The sequence below is a fragment of the Charadrius vociferus genome, unplaced genomic scaffold, assembly GCF_000708025.1.
Source record: "Charadrius vociferus isolate BGI_N301 unplaced genomic scaffold, ASM70802v2 scaffold787, whole genome shotgun sequence".
Lineage (NCBI taxonomy): Eukaryota > Metazoa > Chordata > Aves > Charadriiformes > Charadriidae > Charadrius > Charadrius vociferus.
This window is the reverse complement of record NW_009649307.1, coordinates 425,878-443,299: the sequence shown is the minus strand read 5'-3', so window position 1 is coordinate 443,299 and position 17,422 is coordinate 425,878. Positions and strand designations below refer to the sequence as shown.

General features: G+C 39.9%; 1 protein-coding gene across 2 annotated transcripts in view; it reads left to right on the top strand.

Moving 5' to 3' along the window:
• The first annotated feature begins 7,966 nt into the window (after positions 1 to 7,966).
• USP22 (ubiquitin specific peptidase 22) overlaps positions 7,967 to 17,422 on the top strand; it is a 71,308-nt gene continuing 61,852 nt past the window's right edge. For both annotated transcript variants that reach the window (XM_009889203.1, XM_009889202.1), the window contains exon 1: positions 7,967 to 8,096. In XM_009889203.1, the coding sequence (XP_009887505.1) occupies positions 7,985 to 8,096 (112 nt within the window). In that variant the 5' untranslated portion in view covers positions 7,967 to 7,984. The remainder of the gene's footprint in view (positions 8,097 to 17,422) is intronic.

Here is a 17,422-nt window from a genome sequence, read left to right as displayed (position 1 = left end):
AAACAATTCAATTTTGTATGGAGCATTTTTCTGGTGTTTGGTTAACTCTTGAAAGTGTGGTACCTCTCTTGTCATCTTCCCACCCTTTGAGCAGAGAATAGAAACAATTTTTTACTAAATCCAAAGGCACAAGACAAAGTACTGTCAGGCTTCCACAGTCACTTTTGTGGTTAATTTTACATGTGAGAAGACCTGTTCAGGACCTGTTCGCAATCCTAATTGGTTTCTTTTTTCTTTTTTTCTTAAACTCAATTCTACCGTTATTATTTCTCTGGATGGGGATCCTGGTCCAATCAAAATATTTGGCCAACTGTGCTTTGGTTCCTGGTGAGTTAGCCACACTGCTGTTGTGGCAAGCCGTCACTCCTGCAGAAGGTAGCTCGGGCTCCTCTGTTAATTAGGATTAACTCCCATTCTCTCCAGCCTCCAGAGAATTTGTCAGCCTGGCATCAGAGCACCACAGAACACTTAGCAGAGGCTTGTCATTGCCAGATGAGGAAATTAAGATAATTTGTCAAGACCAAAAAATACAACTGAAAAAGGAATAGGATTAGTGTGCTTTTAAAACTTTTAGACCAAAAAGTACTAATTAAGCAGATCATTCAAAATATTCTGATACTGGTCTCAAAAACTGCAAGTCTCGTTTCCCTTGTGTGGTTGCTAGTGTGTCTTCTATGAAAAAACCCTGAAAAAACAAAAGGGGGCAGACAATTGCCTGCAGAATTTGAATTGCAGAAAACATTTAATCATTCTCTGGCAGTAGGTACCGTGCAACTGATCTTTTTTCAAAATCAGGGTTAAATTAAGATAAAATGATTCTGAGGTTGGAACAGGTGAGTTGAATGTACGTGTCACTTTGCCTTACCGAAAGACAGGTAGTTTGTGCCCTTGCTGGGATGCACCATCCTATATAAGGTGCGTTGGAAAAGTTTTATCAGTTTGAGAGAAAAAAGTTTTCTCGGGTTGCTTTCTAGCATCTTGCATGCTCAGTACTTTCGTTTTCCCTCTTTTACATTTTTTTTTCCACTTATAGGCAGAAGTAGGATTCATTGGAATTAGCCGTGGGTTAAGCTGATCTACAGAAGGACAGCAAGCTGCTCAGGTGGTCATAATGGTATATTTTGTTTACACTCTGTTTTGAACTGTGACATTATTTAACTACTTAGCCTATTTCATCTTTAATTATAAACTGTGATGATATTGTCTTCAAACTTGTGCTCAGATGGTCAGAGCCAAAAGTCCTGGTCACAGACTGGGCAAGCCGTGTAGGCATTTTCTGTGACACTTGATGGTAATATGGGAGCCTGCAAATACACCGGTGCGAGCAAGCACCTTAGGTTTAATGTTTGCCATTGAATAGACCTGAAATACTTAACTCTTTCTTTCTGCTGCTCTCTTAACAAGCATTTAGAATAAACAAGTTTAAGAAATTACCTGTTCTTGGCTTTTTTTTTTTAAGGTGACTTCATAAACACTTACCAAACCACAAAAATCTGTAACTAGCACACAGTCTTGCTAGTGCTAAAACCTTTTCTAGTACCTCAACCTTAGTGGGGCTGGAAGCAAAATTTACAGTATTGATGGAATAGTATTTAAAAAAAAAAAAAACAACCAACAATTGACATTTCTAATCAGACAATATAATTAAGACTTGGTGGCAGGAAGTGAGTGAACAATACTTAAGTTGATTTTTTTTTTTTAAGCTGATGTGTCAGAAATGTGCGCTGACTCAGAGTAACTCTGAATCATCTGTCAGCATGTGGAGGAGTGATTTTTATGCCATACCATGGAGAACTGTGTAATCAATTCCCTCTTTTCCCCCTTTTTTGTTTCCTGAAACCTAAGAACGTGCCTTTGAAGTTTTAAGTATTTAAATTTATGAAATATCCCAGCCGCTCTGCTAATGGATGATGGGTCTGTGGCACGCCTGCCTTAGGAAGGCAGTACAAGTGAATTGTGAAGTAAATGTAGACTAAGAAGTGATAGAAATGTCGTAAGGCAGATTTGACCTAAATTTGTTACTCTTGAGGTGCAGAGAGTACTCGAGAGTAATAAATCTTGTCAGCTGTGGTTTAATATTGGCTTTCTCCTCCCACAAGGCAGAAGAAACACTGCTGTTAGAATAGCCGTAGGGTCTCCAGCTTCAGCAAAGAAAGAAGCAGTGGTCGGTTATGTGACCTTTTGTGGTTGTGTCCTTTTTTCTTTCAAAAAAATAGGCTATGGGAAGCATGCTGTTCGTCACTCAACAAGCGCTGCTGTATCTGTATTACACTTGGACAAGAATTGGTTGCAACACAGATGGATAAGAATAAAATAAAAGTCAGTGCCTAGGTTATGGTCTAGATGTGGCATGGTGAATAGGAGAGGCAAAAATTGACAAAGGATTGTCTGTACCTAAAATATGCATATTAAGACTGGGAACTCTGAATATGTGAGGAAATGTTTAAAAAAAACCCCTTCCTTTAAATGTCTTGATCTGTGGCCCGCTGAGGGCATTTGCACTTCGTATCTGAAAAGTTTTAGTCAAAAGTCTGACTTTTCTGTTTTGAGGTTTGGTTTTTTTTTTTTCTTTCCCCTATTCTGCTGTTAAACTAATGAACACTGCAAACTTTAAATAGGTGTCTTTGCTTTTGTTCAGGTGTATGTGAGGGATTAAGGATTCAAGAGAGCAGAGTTTTATTGCGGGAGCTGTAGCAGGTTCCTAAGGCCCTGGGGAAGTGGACACTCATTTGTTGCTTTCTCCTACTCTCCTCTCCCAGCAGCGTGTGGAAGCATCACCGGGAAAAGATGGACGGGACTTGAAAGGATGGATTTGTTTATCTCATCATACCTAGTTCTAACTCAAAGCAAGTTTAAACATAGAAACCCAAAACTTTCAAAAACCCAAAACTGTTACAAAACTGTAACAGGAGAGAAAGTATTGAGAATTACAGATAGTCTGCTTCCAGGCATCTCGTAGCATTGCTAAATTTTGCCTCTTGGCTTTAGAGCTAGCAGCTCCTCCTGCCTAAATACCTGCTGGGGTGGTTGTGCCGAGGTTAACTTTGGAATAGGTTTCTCAGTTTCTCACAGAAATTCTAATTCAAAATTCAACAGCCATGAATGGGTGGCACTCCTCAGCGTCTCCCTGTGCCTGGAATTCACCTTCTTTCAGGTCCACTGAAGTACTACCTTGTGAGGAATGGTTTGTCTGAGCTGAAGTAATGCTTCCGGAGCACAAATGCTTCTCCTTGGAAACAAAACAGTTTATGGTGACAAACTTATGCGTGGAGGGAGAATTTCCCACATACATCTGTATTGGGTAGGTAGGCATATTTAGAGCTGCTGCACAACGACGACCTTAATTTGCGTAGACTGAGATTAAAGTTCTTTCTGAAGAGTTAGACTTGGGTTTGGGCTGGAAAGTGAAGTGTACTCCTCCAAAGACTTTCAGTAATGATGATAATGTATTAGAAAATTAAATACTTTCTCCTTTTGCTTCTTATGTGTCTAAATGTTATGTCTGTTTTACACAAAAACTTACTTTAAAAGGTGGGGAAACTGAAGTAGATTTGTATTGGGAATTTTTTACTTTCCTAATGCTAAGGATTGGTACAGGGATCCATAGCCAGTGTATTTGCTTTAAGAGTACCTTAAGAATCTGCTGCTTTGAGTTACTTGTGAACACGTACAGTGTGGCAACAGCTTCTTTATGATCTCTTAACCTCCCAAGCCTCCCACTGTCTTGTTCGTGTTACCTAGTTCATCTTTGCCCGTGAACCTGTGTGGTGAATGTGGTTTGCAGGCTGGGGAAGGTAGGAGGTCTTTGGCGTATAAGCTTGTAACTGACAACAGCTCTATTCTGAAAGTGCTTTGATATATTTAGTGTGAGCATAAGAGGCAAGACTCCTTAAGTAGCCTAGTGGAAAAGTTCTCTAAAAAGATGTTTTCCTCTCATGTACAATTAAATAAAAATCAAGTTTCTAAAGCTACTTCTGAAAGAGCTGGAAATGCGGAAGGGTGGTTTGCAGTAGTGAAGGTCTGTTGTGCGGCTCTTGCTTTTTCTGCACAGTTTGCTTTGCAGGGATAGCGTATTGCCACTTGAAATTGGTGCTCATTGATTTGAGGAGCCAATATTAATACGAAGTTGAAACAGGTATGTAGGTTCTTGGAACAGTTGATGCTACATGCCCAGCGTGACTGTCTTGCTTTAGGTGGAAGGAAAGGAGAGCAGGAACGGAAGCTGTCGGACAGAGGACTGCTAGGGTAGAACAACACCAGCTGGATGCATTAGGTTTCTCCACCGCAGTTTTGATAGTAGCACGGTAAACCAATAATAAGCTATTCTGACAATTTGGGAAGTCTTAAAGTGCCTTCGTAGCTATTAACAGTATTAAGAGCAGGTAGCCTTTTAGAGATGGACTCTATTGACCTGTGTTACAGGTGATTTCAGCCTTTTATGTGTTTTGGGACTGGGTGTGTGAGTTACCCCTGTCTTAGTAGCAATGAAAGAGATCAGTAGAGGAAAAAATACTGACAAAGGAATTGGGATATCCAATGTTGCTCACTCCTGCAGCTTTGTCAGAAATGTTGTCAGTTACTGTGTGTATGCATACACAGTGTATATTGTGCAGAACCATTTCTTCCAGTTTTCTGTCTTTTAAAAAGCTGGTTATAATCTTCCAGAACGAAAACACTCAGGGCCTCTTCTGGTTTCTGTGTGCAGTTTGTTAGATTATCAAAGCAATATTAAGACAGACAGGTTCGGTATGGACTGAAGGAAGACTGGCTGGGGACATAAGGTGAGGGACTGAGCGTGTGGGGAGAGAGAACAGGGTTAAAGATGGGAAGTGGAATACTTGAGAGTGAGGAGAATAAAGGAGAGAAGCAAGTAGGGAACAGAATAAAATGATGGGGGGAACAGAATAATAATGGGAGAGGGTATGGAGGAAGGAGAAGACTCTACATTTATATCTTAGGATAAGGAAGGGGTGTTCTTGTATCTGGGAGGACACACCGGAGAGAAAGAGAAGTGACTGGTTGATTCTGCAGCCGAAGTGCTGGCTGACTTCCCTAAAGCGTCTGGACCATAAGCGAGACCTAACTTGCTTTTTAAAAAAGTTGAGTCGTGTTTTAAAGGAAGCGTGTGATTTTATGGATCCGACAGATTTTTGACTACTGATTTGCGATATTCTGTTTTGTCTTAGACTGTAGCCTGTAGAGATGTGAGCAAGGGTGAGAGTATTATAAAACAAAGTAATTTGATTATTTGTGGTGGGGTAGGAGGGTGGCAGCTTTAACTTAGCAAATTGTTTAAAAGCAGGCAGATGAAAAGGAGACAGCTGATCTAGTTAAGAATAGCCACTATGTTTCTTGATATTGATTTCTCTCTTTACTCTTTGTTTTCTTACAATTTTAGAAAAACCATCTTGAGCTATACTGAACAAATAGAGGAAATGGATAAAATAGCTTCCTTTAAATGAGTGATTGAACTTCTCTTTTAACTTGCCACTCTTTTTTTACGTTCTTCGATTTCTTTTAATTTTCATTGAAATAAAAACTCTTAGGGCATGAATTTTCTACCTTTTAGACTAAAAGGATTGGTTTTTACATGCTTGTTATGTCATCTGTTTACAATACATTTAATGCTAAAAGATTTATTTTTAGCTGGCTAAGTAAAGTAGCTAGTTGCTAGAGTTGTCATAGCAGCAATCTTAACAGATAGGCTGATCCTATTTAGCTTTTGCAGCCAAAGAGCGACCGTTAGGCAACAGTTTGACAGTTCTGCAGTATTTTTCTAAAGATGGAAATTGTGCTGGTGGTGGTGAATTTTTTTTGGTCCTACTTTAAAATATTTCTTTCTGTAGGTGTGTGGAGTTTGATTCAACCGATCTATTTTCATCTAACAGAAATTAGGAAAACTTTGAATATACAGTATGTGAGATTCAGGATTTAAGTCTTAATTTGTAGAAGCTTGAAAATAAATTACATAGTGCAGCATACTGCAGGCTTCTTTGTTGATTTTTTTTTTTTTTTTTTTCTTAACAGCCAAAAGTATTCTGAAAGAAAAAATGCCAGACTAGAGAACAGGATCATGCATCGTTTATTCAGCACTAATTTTAAGTTGTGGCAGACTGGGCAAACATTACTGAAGAACTTTGGGGGTTATTTTTGATGAAATGCACTGCTTGGGTTAGATGATAGCTTAGTATTTTAGTAATTCTGATTCTTGGGGTTTTTTTTTTTAATATGAAGGAAAAAGGTACATCTATATTGACAAGCAAAAGTATAGTATTTTCAGTTTAGTCTGCAAAATAAAGGTGTACCTCCATAAGTGATCTCTGTAGCTCTGAGCTGTTGTAGAAGTTCAGTTACTCTTAAACATGTCTGAATGCAGCTGCTGTTGTCTGAGATGAAAAGTGAATTTACCGTGACGAATTTGTCCTGTTTGTATCTTCCAGTCAGATGGTATTGGACTGGAACTGGTTTTGGTGGTGTTGAGCAAAGGACTTACCCCTCAAACTCTCTTAAGTCTCTTAGTAGACAGGGTAATTTTTCAAAAGATTTGTTGAAGTACCAGAGTTTAATGGTAAAAGAAACTTTTGGGTGTTGTTGGCTTAAAGAGTGCTTCAAATATGATTGAGAGTCAAAAAGTCTACTTAACCTTCTAATTGACTTTTTTTTTTCTCCAGGCCTGCTTGTTAAAATGTATTGTTATTATAGGAATGTAAACCATCATGTCAGGCTTACGTGCTTATTAATTTCTAATGAATCATGTGGTAACTTTCATCACATACCTCCCCATTCTGGGTCGCTATGGGTAACAGTCAGCACATCGTTTTCCAAACTTGATGCGAAGCCAGTCTGAGAATGGCAAAAGTGACTTCTGTAACTCTTTGACTGGTATGGATTTGATGTTGCGCCACTATTTTGTGGGCTGGTACGGAGAAATCTAATGAATGAATCTGGCAGAATCTCCCAGCAGAGGAATGAAATGCCGTATACCCACAAACATTTTAATGTTGAAGTTATGTTACAGCTTTTGAGTGGATCGAGGAGCTCGGTGCTGCGAAAAAGCAGAGTTTGTGCTGTGGTCCCACCCCCCAAAACCTCCTGCCTCTTCACCCCTTTCACCTCCCTGCTGGGCATCTGCATTCCCTGAGCTCTGATGTTCATCCGAGTCTACTCCATCTCCCCCCATCCCCCCAAACTTACTAACCTGACAAAAGATTAATTTTAGTCTAGTTTCGGTTTCCAGGTTAGCAAGCTGAACCAGCTTAGCAAAGGGGCTGTTGGGCAGCACAGCCCATTGCTTCAAGGTAGAGACTGTGGGTGGGGGGTGATTCTGAAGAACCTAGCAAGGACAGATGCACGGAGACCTCGCTCCCCTGGTAATTGGCATCTGCGCTGCTGTAGTGTTAAGCCCATGCTGTATTAGCCATAAGGCCCAAAGGTTTTGCACCAGCAATGGATGTTTGCGTGGCTCATTGTGAGATGGGTGGAGGAATTGATACAGGTTAATCTACGGGGGTGGAAGGTTCATTTCAAACACGTCTGTCTCCCAGCCTGAGCACGTGGCTGTGCCGTCATCCTGCTGGTACCTGGTTGGTACGGGAATAGAAATGTACAGGTGGAGTGAGGGAATAGCAGGACTGTGTATTCTGGCAGCAGTGCCTGCTTACCCTGGCTTGAAATGTTCGTTCAACTACAGGCTGAGAGTTGGCTTGATTATCATCTGTCCTTAGACGAGACGTGCTCCCTATCAAGACTTGGAAGTGTATTGGGCGGATGGAAGAGTTTTCTCCGTTAATATGTCTAATTAGTGGTTTTGTCATGTGGGGGCAGAACTGTTCCCCATGCTGGTCTGCAGCGTTGAAAAGGCACTGAGTAAAACGGAAAGGTAGCAGTTAGATCTACACCCGTTCATCTGGACTGGGAGATGTGTTTCTGTCACTCACAGTCTGTGTCTGTTTCTCTATTTCAGGCAAAGTCGTGCATTTGTCATATGTGTGGTGCCCACCTGAACAGACTCCACTCTTGCCTCTACTGTGTCTTCTTTGGCTGTTTTACAAAGAAACATATTCACGAGCACGCAAAGACAAAGCGACACAATTTAGGTAAGATGTTATCATGCTGTACTCACTGGTGCTTTTCGCTCTATTATCCCTATCAATTCTAGGCCAGTAAGGTGATATGTTCTTGTAGCTACCTCATTAGACAGGGAGATCAATTTTATTTGTGTTTTGGGTAGATTAGTGGCATTGTTTGAAACTTGGTGCTTAAGTTTCCACTGCATCACAGATAAGATTTTGTTCATAACTTAAAATTTGAATTATTACTGTTTAGTATCTTAGTATTTATGAATTAATGCCATATATAGGGGGGGAAATAATAAAAATCTGTGTAAACAGAGATTTTTTTTTTTTGCTAAGTGTGAAAAAAATAAACTACAGCATTTATTTCAGTGAACTTTTTTTTAGGAGGTCATGTTTACTTTTTTGTTATTGCTAAGGAAAAATGCATCATTCCTATCACAAAGGTGACTAATCAAGTAACAATCAGAATTATTTAAACTTTTAAAGTTTTACGGGGTTTGGTTTGGTTTTTTTCTGTCTTGGCTTCTTGTTTCCAGTGGGGTCAATAACCTAAGTAATAAGAAAACAGTTTAACTGATATAGAATCATAGAATGGTTTAGTTTGGAAAGGACCTTGAAGGTCACCCAGTTCCAACCCCCCTGCCATGAGCAGGGACACCCCCATTAGACCAGGTTGCTTAAAGCCCCATCCAGCCTGGCCTTGAACACCTCCAAGGATGGGGCAGTCACAGTTTCTCTGGGTAACCTGGGCCAGTGTCTCACCACACTCAGAGTGAAAAATTTCTTCCTGATATCTAATATAAATCTACTTTCTTCCAGTTTGAAGCCATTCCCCCTCATCCTATCACTACATGCCCTTTTAAAAGCCTCTCTCCAGCTTTCTTGCGGTCCCCCTTCAGATACTGAAAGGCTGCTATAAGGTTTCCCCGGAGCCTTCTCTTCTCCAGGCTGAACAACCCCAACTCTCTCAGCCTGTCTTCGTAGCGGAGCTGCTCCAGCCCTCTTATCACCTTCGTGGCCTTCTCTGGACTCACTCCAACAAGTCCATGTCCTTATGCTGAGGACTCCAAAGCTGGACACAGTACTCCAGGTGGGGTCTCACCGTAGTGGAGTAGAGGGGCAGAATCACTTCCCTCGCCCTGCTGACCACGCATCTTTTGATGCAGCCCAGGGTACAGTTGGCCTTCTGGGCTGCAAGTGCACATTGTTGGCTCATGTTGAGCTTTTCATCAACCAACACCCCCCAAGCCCTTATCCTCAGGGCTGCTCTCAATCCATTCTCTGCCCAGCCTGTATTTGTGCTTGGGATTGCTCCAGCCCCCGTGCAGGACCTTGCATTTGTCCTTTTTGAACTTCATGGGGTTTGCACAGGCCCACCTCTCCAGCCTGTCCAGGTCCCTCTGGATAGCATCCCTTGCCTCCAGTGTCTTGACTGCTCCACACAGCTTGGTGTCATTGGCAAACTTGTTGAGGGTGCACTTGATCCCACTGTCCATGTTGCTGACAAAGATGTTAATGAAGTAGATGTGGGGTACCTTTCCCTCAACTAGCTCAAAAATGCTGGTAAAGTGCCAACAAGTTCTTCTGTCAGCTTTGGTGCTACATAATGTTCAAAACCAAAAGCACTCAGTTTTGTTTTAAATTACTTACTGCTTATAGTTTAGAACACTTTAGAGTTATAAAATGATAGGGATTTTTGCATTATATTAAAATTCTGGTTGTGTCAGAATAGATGTATATAATTTTGCTTGGTGTATAGAACATTTTTTCTTCAAATGAAAACACATTCTTGGTGGACTGATACAAGAAACAGGAAAAAAGGCATTACTTCATGGAATAAATTTTCTCGTGACCAGTGTGGTCACCATTCCCATCTAATTTATCCAAAGTGCTTATAGAACAAGCTGTCTTTATTTTCCATGAAGACAAGGATGCTCCAGAAGGCCAACAGTGCTGTATACTCCTGTGCTTAAGAAACTGGTGTGTACGTTTACTATTTATGGAAAAAAGTATTTAAAACAGCAAATCGTTATAGTTCCTTCCTCCATATGTGTGAAGAAAGAAAAAAATTGGCCTCCGTAGTGGTATAGCTTAAGTTTGTAAATGCCTTGAAAAATAGAATACTGGAAGACAGTACTGAATATCCATAATGTTTCTGAAGTTGCTATCCTAATTCTTGATGTCAAGGTAGGCGGCAATATTCAGTGTAAACTGAAGCACAGATAGCTGTACTTTAAATGATAAGTTCAGGAGAAAAGAATGACATGTACTAGTGTGAAAAGACATCTGCAATCGGTAGGTGCTTATAAGGCCACATCTGGAATCCTGTGTCTAGTTCTGCGTTACCCGGTAAGAGAGAGACTGGAGCTACTGGAGGGAGTCAAGCAAAGGGCCACAAAGATGGTGGAGGTACTGGAACACTTTTTATGAGGAAAGACTGAGAGCACTGTGCCTATTTAGCTTACAGGAGAGATGGCTCAGGGGGATCTCATCATTGTGTACAAATACCTGAAAGGATGGTTAAAAAACATGGAGCCAGTGGTGTCCGGTGACTGTACAAGAGGCAGTGAGCACGAAATGAAACACAGGAGGTTCTGTCTGATCACCAGGGAATGCGTTTTTACTGTGAGGGTGACTGAGAACTGGAACAGGTTGCCCCGAGAGATTGTGGAGTGTCTGTCCTTGGAGATACTCAAAAGCTGTCTGGACATGGTCCTGGGCAACCTGCTCGAGCAGGAGGGTTGGACAAGGTGAACTCCAGAGGTCCCTACCAACCTCAACAGTTCTCTGAAAATTGCAAAAAAGAAATCAACCCTGTATGACATTTTTTTTTTTTATTGCTTTTTACAGGGTGTAATCTCAAAGAGCTTTTGAAGTCAATTCATTAGGTGAAATTATTTGGGAATCTTTACCAATGCGGAAGTGCAAATTACTTTGGGCAAATTCTCTCTGAGGATTTCTGGTAAAGTGTATATATGTATAAAAAATGCTGTTGTGCCAATATAAGTTTATGGCCAGGTTTAAGGTTTTTTTTAAAAAAATACAGTGCTAAATTGAGATCATAGGCAGTATTTGCCTGTTTATCTGTGGATACTGTGTAAACACTGTAATATTTTTTTACCTAGTGGTAAAACTGACCGGATTTATGGAGAACCTATTAAAAGAGCTTTGTAATTGCACATGTTGGGAGCTGCTGTTTATGTACGTATTTGGGATGCCTAAATTCTTTAAGTTATTTTTTCTGCAAGGTAGAATTTGCTGTTTTCTGCTGTAGTGAAACATCTTCTGTTCCTTTAAAGGAAAAACACAAATAGACAGAGGAGGGAGGTTCTTTGAAGATGCAGTCTTGCTTGAAGACTGTTGTAGTTATTGTCATGGTACTAGACAATTAAGAACATGTCAGATAAGGTACTTCCCAAAAGGAATAGCCTTTAGATAAAAAGGGCAAGAGTTAATTATACAAGCTAAAGTACAGAATACAGTATTGTATCATCCCAAAAAGGATTCTTTTGCAGCTAAATATAATGTACTCAGTGCACAAATACACGTAATGTGAAGATTGTACAACTGACTACTTGATTTCTAGTTTTGGAGATTCCTTTTCTCTCTATCTTTTTTTTTTAAAATGTATGTTTTGGTGTTTAATTTCCAGCTGCATGTGAAATGAGCTGTAAAAATATTTTTGTAGTTCTGCCTAGTGCTTTTAGTTGCTTTTACTGCTGCAGTTTTCATTGGGGAAATAATATCTGATAGGCAAAAACGAGTTAAGTGCTTTGAAATTTCAAAATGAACAGGAATTATTTTAAAACACTTGGTGACTTTTTGCTGAGCCAACATCAGTCTCCATGGAGACTAGCAGGAACTGCACACTTAATCACAGTTCTAAGAAATATCATAGATTTCAGCTGTAACAGCTGTCTGAGCACTGGAAGCAATGTTTTTGCAGCTAACTGCTATATGTTTCAGGAGGCTTCAGGATTGTAGTCCAGAGTGTTCTTAAAATACATCCCTTGTTATCTCTGCTTCCCTGAGCAATATAAATTAGATGCTCACACTCTGACCTTAAAATGATACCCGTGCTCTTGCATCTGCTTGCCTATTCAGTGTATGTTAATAATACTGTACTTACTTTAATACATTCCTTGAGTTGTGGATGTGGGTGACGGGTAGGTGAAGTAAGATCAGCTATATGAGCTTCTTTATTTTCACTCAGCATTGCGCAGTCTCTGTTAGCTGATCACCATGGTAGGCTGGTATTTCCACTGGGTTGGGAATCATTAATGCAACGTAAAATTTTTATACATCTGTGAAAACCTTTAGAAAGAGGTAAAGAGTGACCTTTCCAGGACTTTGGAAACTTGGGACAATTCAAACTAGCCTTTTCCTGTTCTGTTTCAGTGCTGGTTTTTCACTGTGAAGGCATCCCCCATCTCCCCCCAAATACCCAATAGTGTTTATAACTGACCCCATTTTTGTGTATGTCCTAGGGCTGCTCGGAGATGGTCTGTGTCAAAATATGTAGTATGCAAAGGAGTTGTGGGGAGCTGGTAAGGCAGGGCTGTCTGTCCATACCCTCCTTGAGAATTGTGAAGTGCTTAATCAAAGTCACTGTAACAGACGTCTGATTAGAGACACTACAGATCTGAAATCCAGCAGCCTAAGCAAAGGGATATCTTAGTCTGTGAACGTTGTTACTTCAGGAAATAGTTACTGCTGTTGCTATTTTAATAACACAGAATCCTTAATTTTTCCTTTTTTCATCTTCTCCCAATTTCATAGAACATGTTTTGCTTCTTTGAAATGGTTGTACTGGCTGAAGCTGTATTACAAGTATCCAGCCTTCTGCCTGGTATTGGTCAACAGAGAGAGCTTAGAGAACAGGCAGCAGTGTAGTAATAGTTATTAAGCATTTTTTTCCTCTTGTTCTACTCTCCTTTTGTCTACTATTCAGCTCTTCAAAAACTTTCCAAACAGCAGACTGCTTCTAGGTGCTTGTGTTCCAGTAGCTGTTCGGTGTTAAAGCCCGGTTCCTTTCTGGCACCCGCAACACGCAAAAGCAGCGAGTTCCACAGTTTTTTAAGCTGTATGAAAAATGCATGTGTTTTTCTGGTTTGCTTTATAATGGATCTTATAACTTCGCTCTTTATTTCTTTTGTGAGGATTGAGAAATGGTGAGTAAAAAAAATCTGTATTATCTCTTCTGGGGTCCTTGATCTCTTTGATGCTGTCAGATGTTTCCTTTTCCCAACCTGTAGAATCCTGAACTATTTTTAGCTGTTTGTATTGTAACTGTTGCATGATTCTCAACATCCTCCTCATACTATTTTTTGTTTTGTTTTGTTTTAATGTGTCCATCTGAGGTGACAAGACTTTGGATTAATACAGTTTAGTATACTAATGACTTGTGTTCTTAGCTTATACATCCATGACTTCTATTTTGTGTTTATTAATGTGCTGCTCAACGCTGAGCTAATGTTATTCAGGAGTTCTACTCAGTGACTCCAAAACTTCTTTTCTGAGTAGTAATTGTTACTTGTCTGCTCCCTTATTGTCACTGATTAGAGTTTTCACCATTGGTGGTATTGCCCGTTTGCTCAGTATCATGAAGTCCTCCTGGAGCTTTTTGCAAGTTTCAGATTTGATTATTTTAAATGAATGTGTGCTGTCAGCATACTTTGTCATCTTCCTATATAATCTATATAATCTTTCCAAATCAGGTTCCAGCACCTGGGGAATCTACTGGTCGTTTCTGTCCGTGTAAAAACTGATGGTCCCTTCCTTATCTCTTCCACAGTTGCTCAATGAAGGAAAATACATGGTGGTGTAGTCCCGGAGCAGCAGGAAGGTGTTTGTAAACTGTAGCTCTAGAAAAGAAGAGAGGTTTGTGCTGTACAGAGAGTTCATTTTGAAACTGTAGTAGTGATTCTTACCTCAGTTTCCTGGTTGGGACTGAAAACCCTAGGCAGATACCAGATGAAGTTTTAGTATTCTCTAAATGAATGTTTTGTTTCCATTATATAATGATTAAATTTTTTTAGGGAGGTTTGTCATAAGAGAAAACAAAATCAGTGATTTTGAGAATGGGAGTGTTTATGTAACTTTGCTTGGGAGTTTTCTCCCCATGTGCTTTTACATATATATATATATAGTTATAAATATATATACACACACAAACACACAGAGTGTCTTTACTTAGCTGCAGGAAGAATCATTGTTATGAGGCTTAGGAAAGTTTGCTACAGATAACCATTCTGAGTTAGATTAGTTCATTGTGGCATCAAAGCTCTGTGTAGACCTATTTAAACTCCTTGGTACAGAGCCAACTCGTGCATTTCCATGCTGTGCATGCTTCTATCTGTTAGAGATGCACTCTTAACAGGAGTAATATCTTTGAAACAGCGCATAATGCAGTTTGTGGTTGAAGTCTTGGTCTGCTCCAAGGCCCTGTTCTGGAGTTAAAGAGTAGAGGTAGGTGAAGTAGCAGGGCTGAGGTTCAGTGGTTACAAGACTGAACAAGAAACAGTTGGAAGGCTGAAGCACTGTTCGGTTTCTAAGGAGACTGGCAAACAATTGATTTCAGAATTAGTCCTGTTAGAGTGCATTCATTATTTATTATATCACAGACTGTTTGATGAGGAACTGTTTGTTTTTAAGTATATGCTCACGTAAGGTTCAGTCCAATAAATACATTTGTGGTGAGAGGAAACTGGGTGGGTGAGCGTAATAATAATACTCATAGATTTAAGTTGAGGATTTTTTGGTAGGATTTAAAAAGCTTCTACTTCCCCTAGAAAACAAATAACTACGTTTTTTCATCTGATTCAGAGGAAACATGGCAAAAAGCTGGCTTCTATATTTGAAGTTGGTCAAAGGAAAAAATCTGGTTACTGCTGTTAATATATAGCTGTCTGAAATTTAATATGTAGTAACAGAGGACTTATGTAAAGGAATGGCAGTAAAAGTTATTTACATCTCATTTGAGTTGGAAGGTATTGACTGTAGTGTTAATTCTTCATGATGGCAGTGAAGTAGAGTTCTCTTGTAAACAGGTAAGGCTTCCATTATGCCCTACCTGGATGGGGCAATTAAACAATTGCCAGCACAGTGTCTTGCAGTGTTAGAGTAGCAGTTTGTTTTTTCCTTTTGTGTTTAGGCTCAGAGGGGTAGAAAAGGTCATCTGGGCATTTTAGCAGCCTCTTAATTTGAATTCTATTCCAATGTTTTGCTTGGTGTGGGTGTTGAGAAAAGTCTGTTAAGGAGATGAAGGCAAATGGAAAACAGGATACGCTGTTCTATAGTTCTGTCAGAGATGGATTGTGTCTGACTAATATGTCTTTTTGGTAATATAACTGATTTTTCTTAGAACAAGGAAATACACTGGACCTAATTTGTCTAGATCAAGTGAAGAATTTGACATTTTGCCCCCTTGGAAATTATTATTTGTGGTAGAAGTGACAGGGATTAATATAAGAATTGCGGTGTATATGAGGCAGGATAAAGGGAGGCTGATGATGAATAAACTGAAAGTGGAGCATGTAGGACGTGTGGACTTTATTAGCAGAACCAGTCCTGGCTTACTGCTATTTTCTAGCAACTGAAGAGAAGGAGTTCTATCTGTGTATGAAATTCATGATGGTCACAAAGTTCGGACGTATTGTTTATACTGAGAAGCGCTAGGTAGGTCTCTGATAAGAATTAAATAGCCTCACTGACTACAGTAATAAAAGTGAGATGAAATTTGATAGTAAAAAGTACAAACTCTTTGTACTTAAACATAATAATATTCCTGAGATGTCAACCAGAGGATCGCCGATTGAGGCGGCGGAGGAAAGCATTTTGGATATCGATGTCAGCCATAGGGTATGGCTTTGAACCTCCAATACTCCTTATAGCCTTTAAAAATACTTGCTGTTCTGGGATGTGTTGTGCAAAGCACTGCAGCAAACTCTCATTTGCTTATGCAGTGCACATTGCAGCATGGTGTTCCTATAGCTTAGCTCAAACTTTGAGCCAGGCTGAACTGGTAAGAAGGCAGCAGGCATTTGTTCATTGCCGCTGTCTTCTGCTTGGAGCTGCTCCGGTAAGTACAGGTAATTACGAGCTCCTGCAGGCCATCTCTCAAAAGCTTCTCTTAATATCAGAAATGAGTCTTGAAGAGTTCTCTGTACACCTGGAATTTTCGTAGCCCTCAGAAAGCCAACCTCCTGAATATTTACCTGCATGTTGCCAGCTCTGTGAGTGCATCTGCTTCTTCAGACCCACCTACGAACTTCTGTGCATCTACTAACTTATTACTGCTTCTATTGAAAATAGTGCTTTGAGGTAACTCTCCGGTGTTGATCAAATGAGAATATGCAGATGAGTATAAGCAGTTTGCATCATTTCATATGGAACAACACGAAATTTGGTGGCTGTGATTTTGTGATTCTACCCCTAAATTTCTGAAGAAAACAGCAAGATTGAGTAGGGAGTGTTAAACAATTTCTGTCCTTTAAAACCTGAATAATATTTTGTGGGATCAAGAAAAGCTGCTTTAGCCAGGAGGATTTAACACTTTTCACTTTTCCAAGGTTTGCTACAAACATGGGAACTGTTAAAGTTTGTAGAGTCGGAGAGGGGCAGGGAGAAGACTGATGAAAGGCAAAACATCTTTTATAATAGGAAGTATGTGGAAATTTAAGTGTAGGAATCCTACGTACTCCTCTGTAGCGTACTGGGTGCGTGCACACGTATGTAACTAGTGTGGGTGTCTGATACGTGTATTTCTTAATGAGGTCAAGGAGCTGCTCATAATAAATTAACATAAAATATTTTGACAGATTTGTTCCTCTAAATCAACAGTTAAAAACATTTTTGGTATCTAGATTCCACAGGGATACTAGCATGTTTCTCCTTCATGTGAATGTCTCATCTTTCCTGGCTTGAGTTCGCATGCTGCTGTAGGATGATACTCTAGACTATCCCGGAGGCAAACGTGCAGCATAGAGGTTGGACATTTGGCTCCTAGTTTTGAGTGGTTTACAGCATAGTATTTGGGTACTTGCCATGTTTGGATTGCAGGCAAATCAGTCCCTTTAAACATTAAAATTTGAGATCCCTGTGGGCCAACTTGGAGATTTTAGAGCACAGCCCACAAAATCACTTGCCTGTTGGCTGCTGGTTTAAAAGAAAAAAAAAAAAAGTAGTACTTAAAGAATAGAATGGGTTTATCTCAAGTGTTAGGAGAAAAAATGCCATTTCTCCTGAATGTGGGAGGGAAGGATAACGCCTAACTGTTTTTAATCGTTTTTAATTTGTGTTAAAAGATTGAATATCTGACATGACAAAAGGAAATTTGGGGTTCCCCC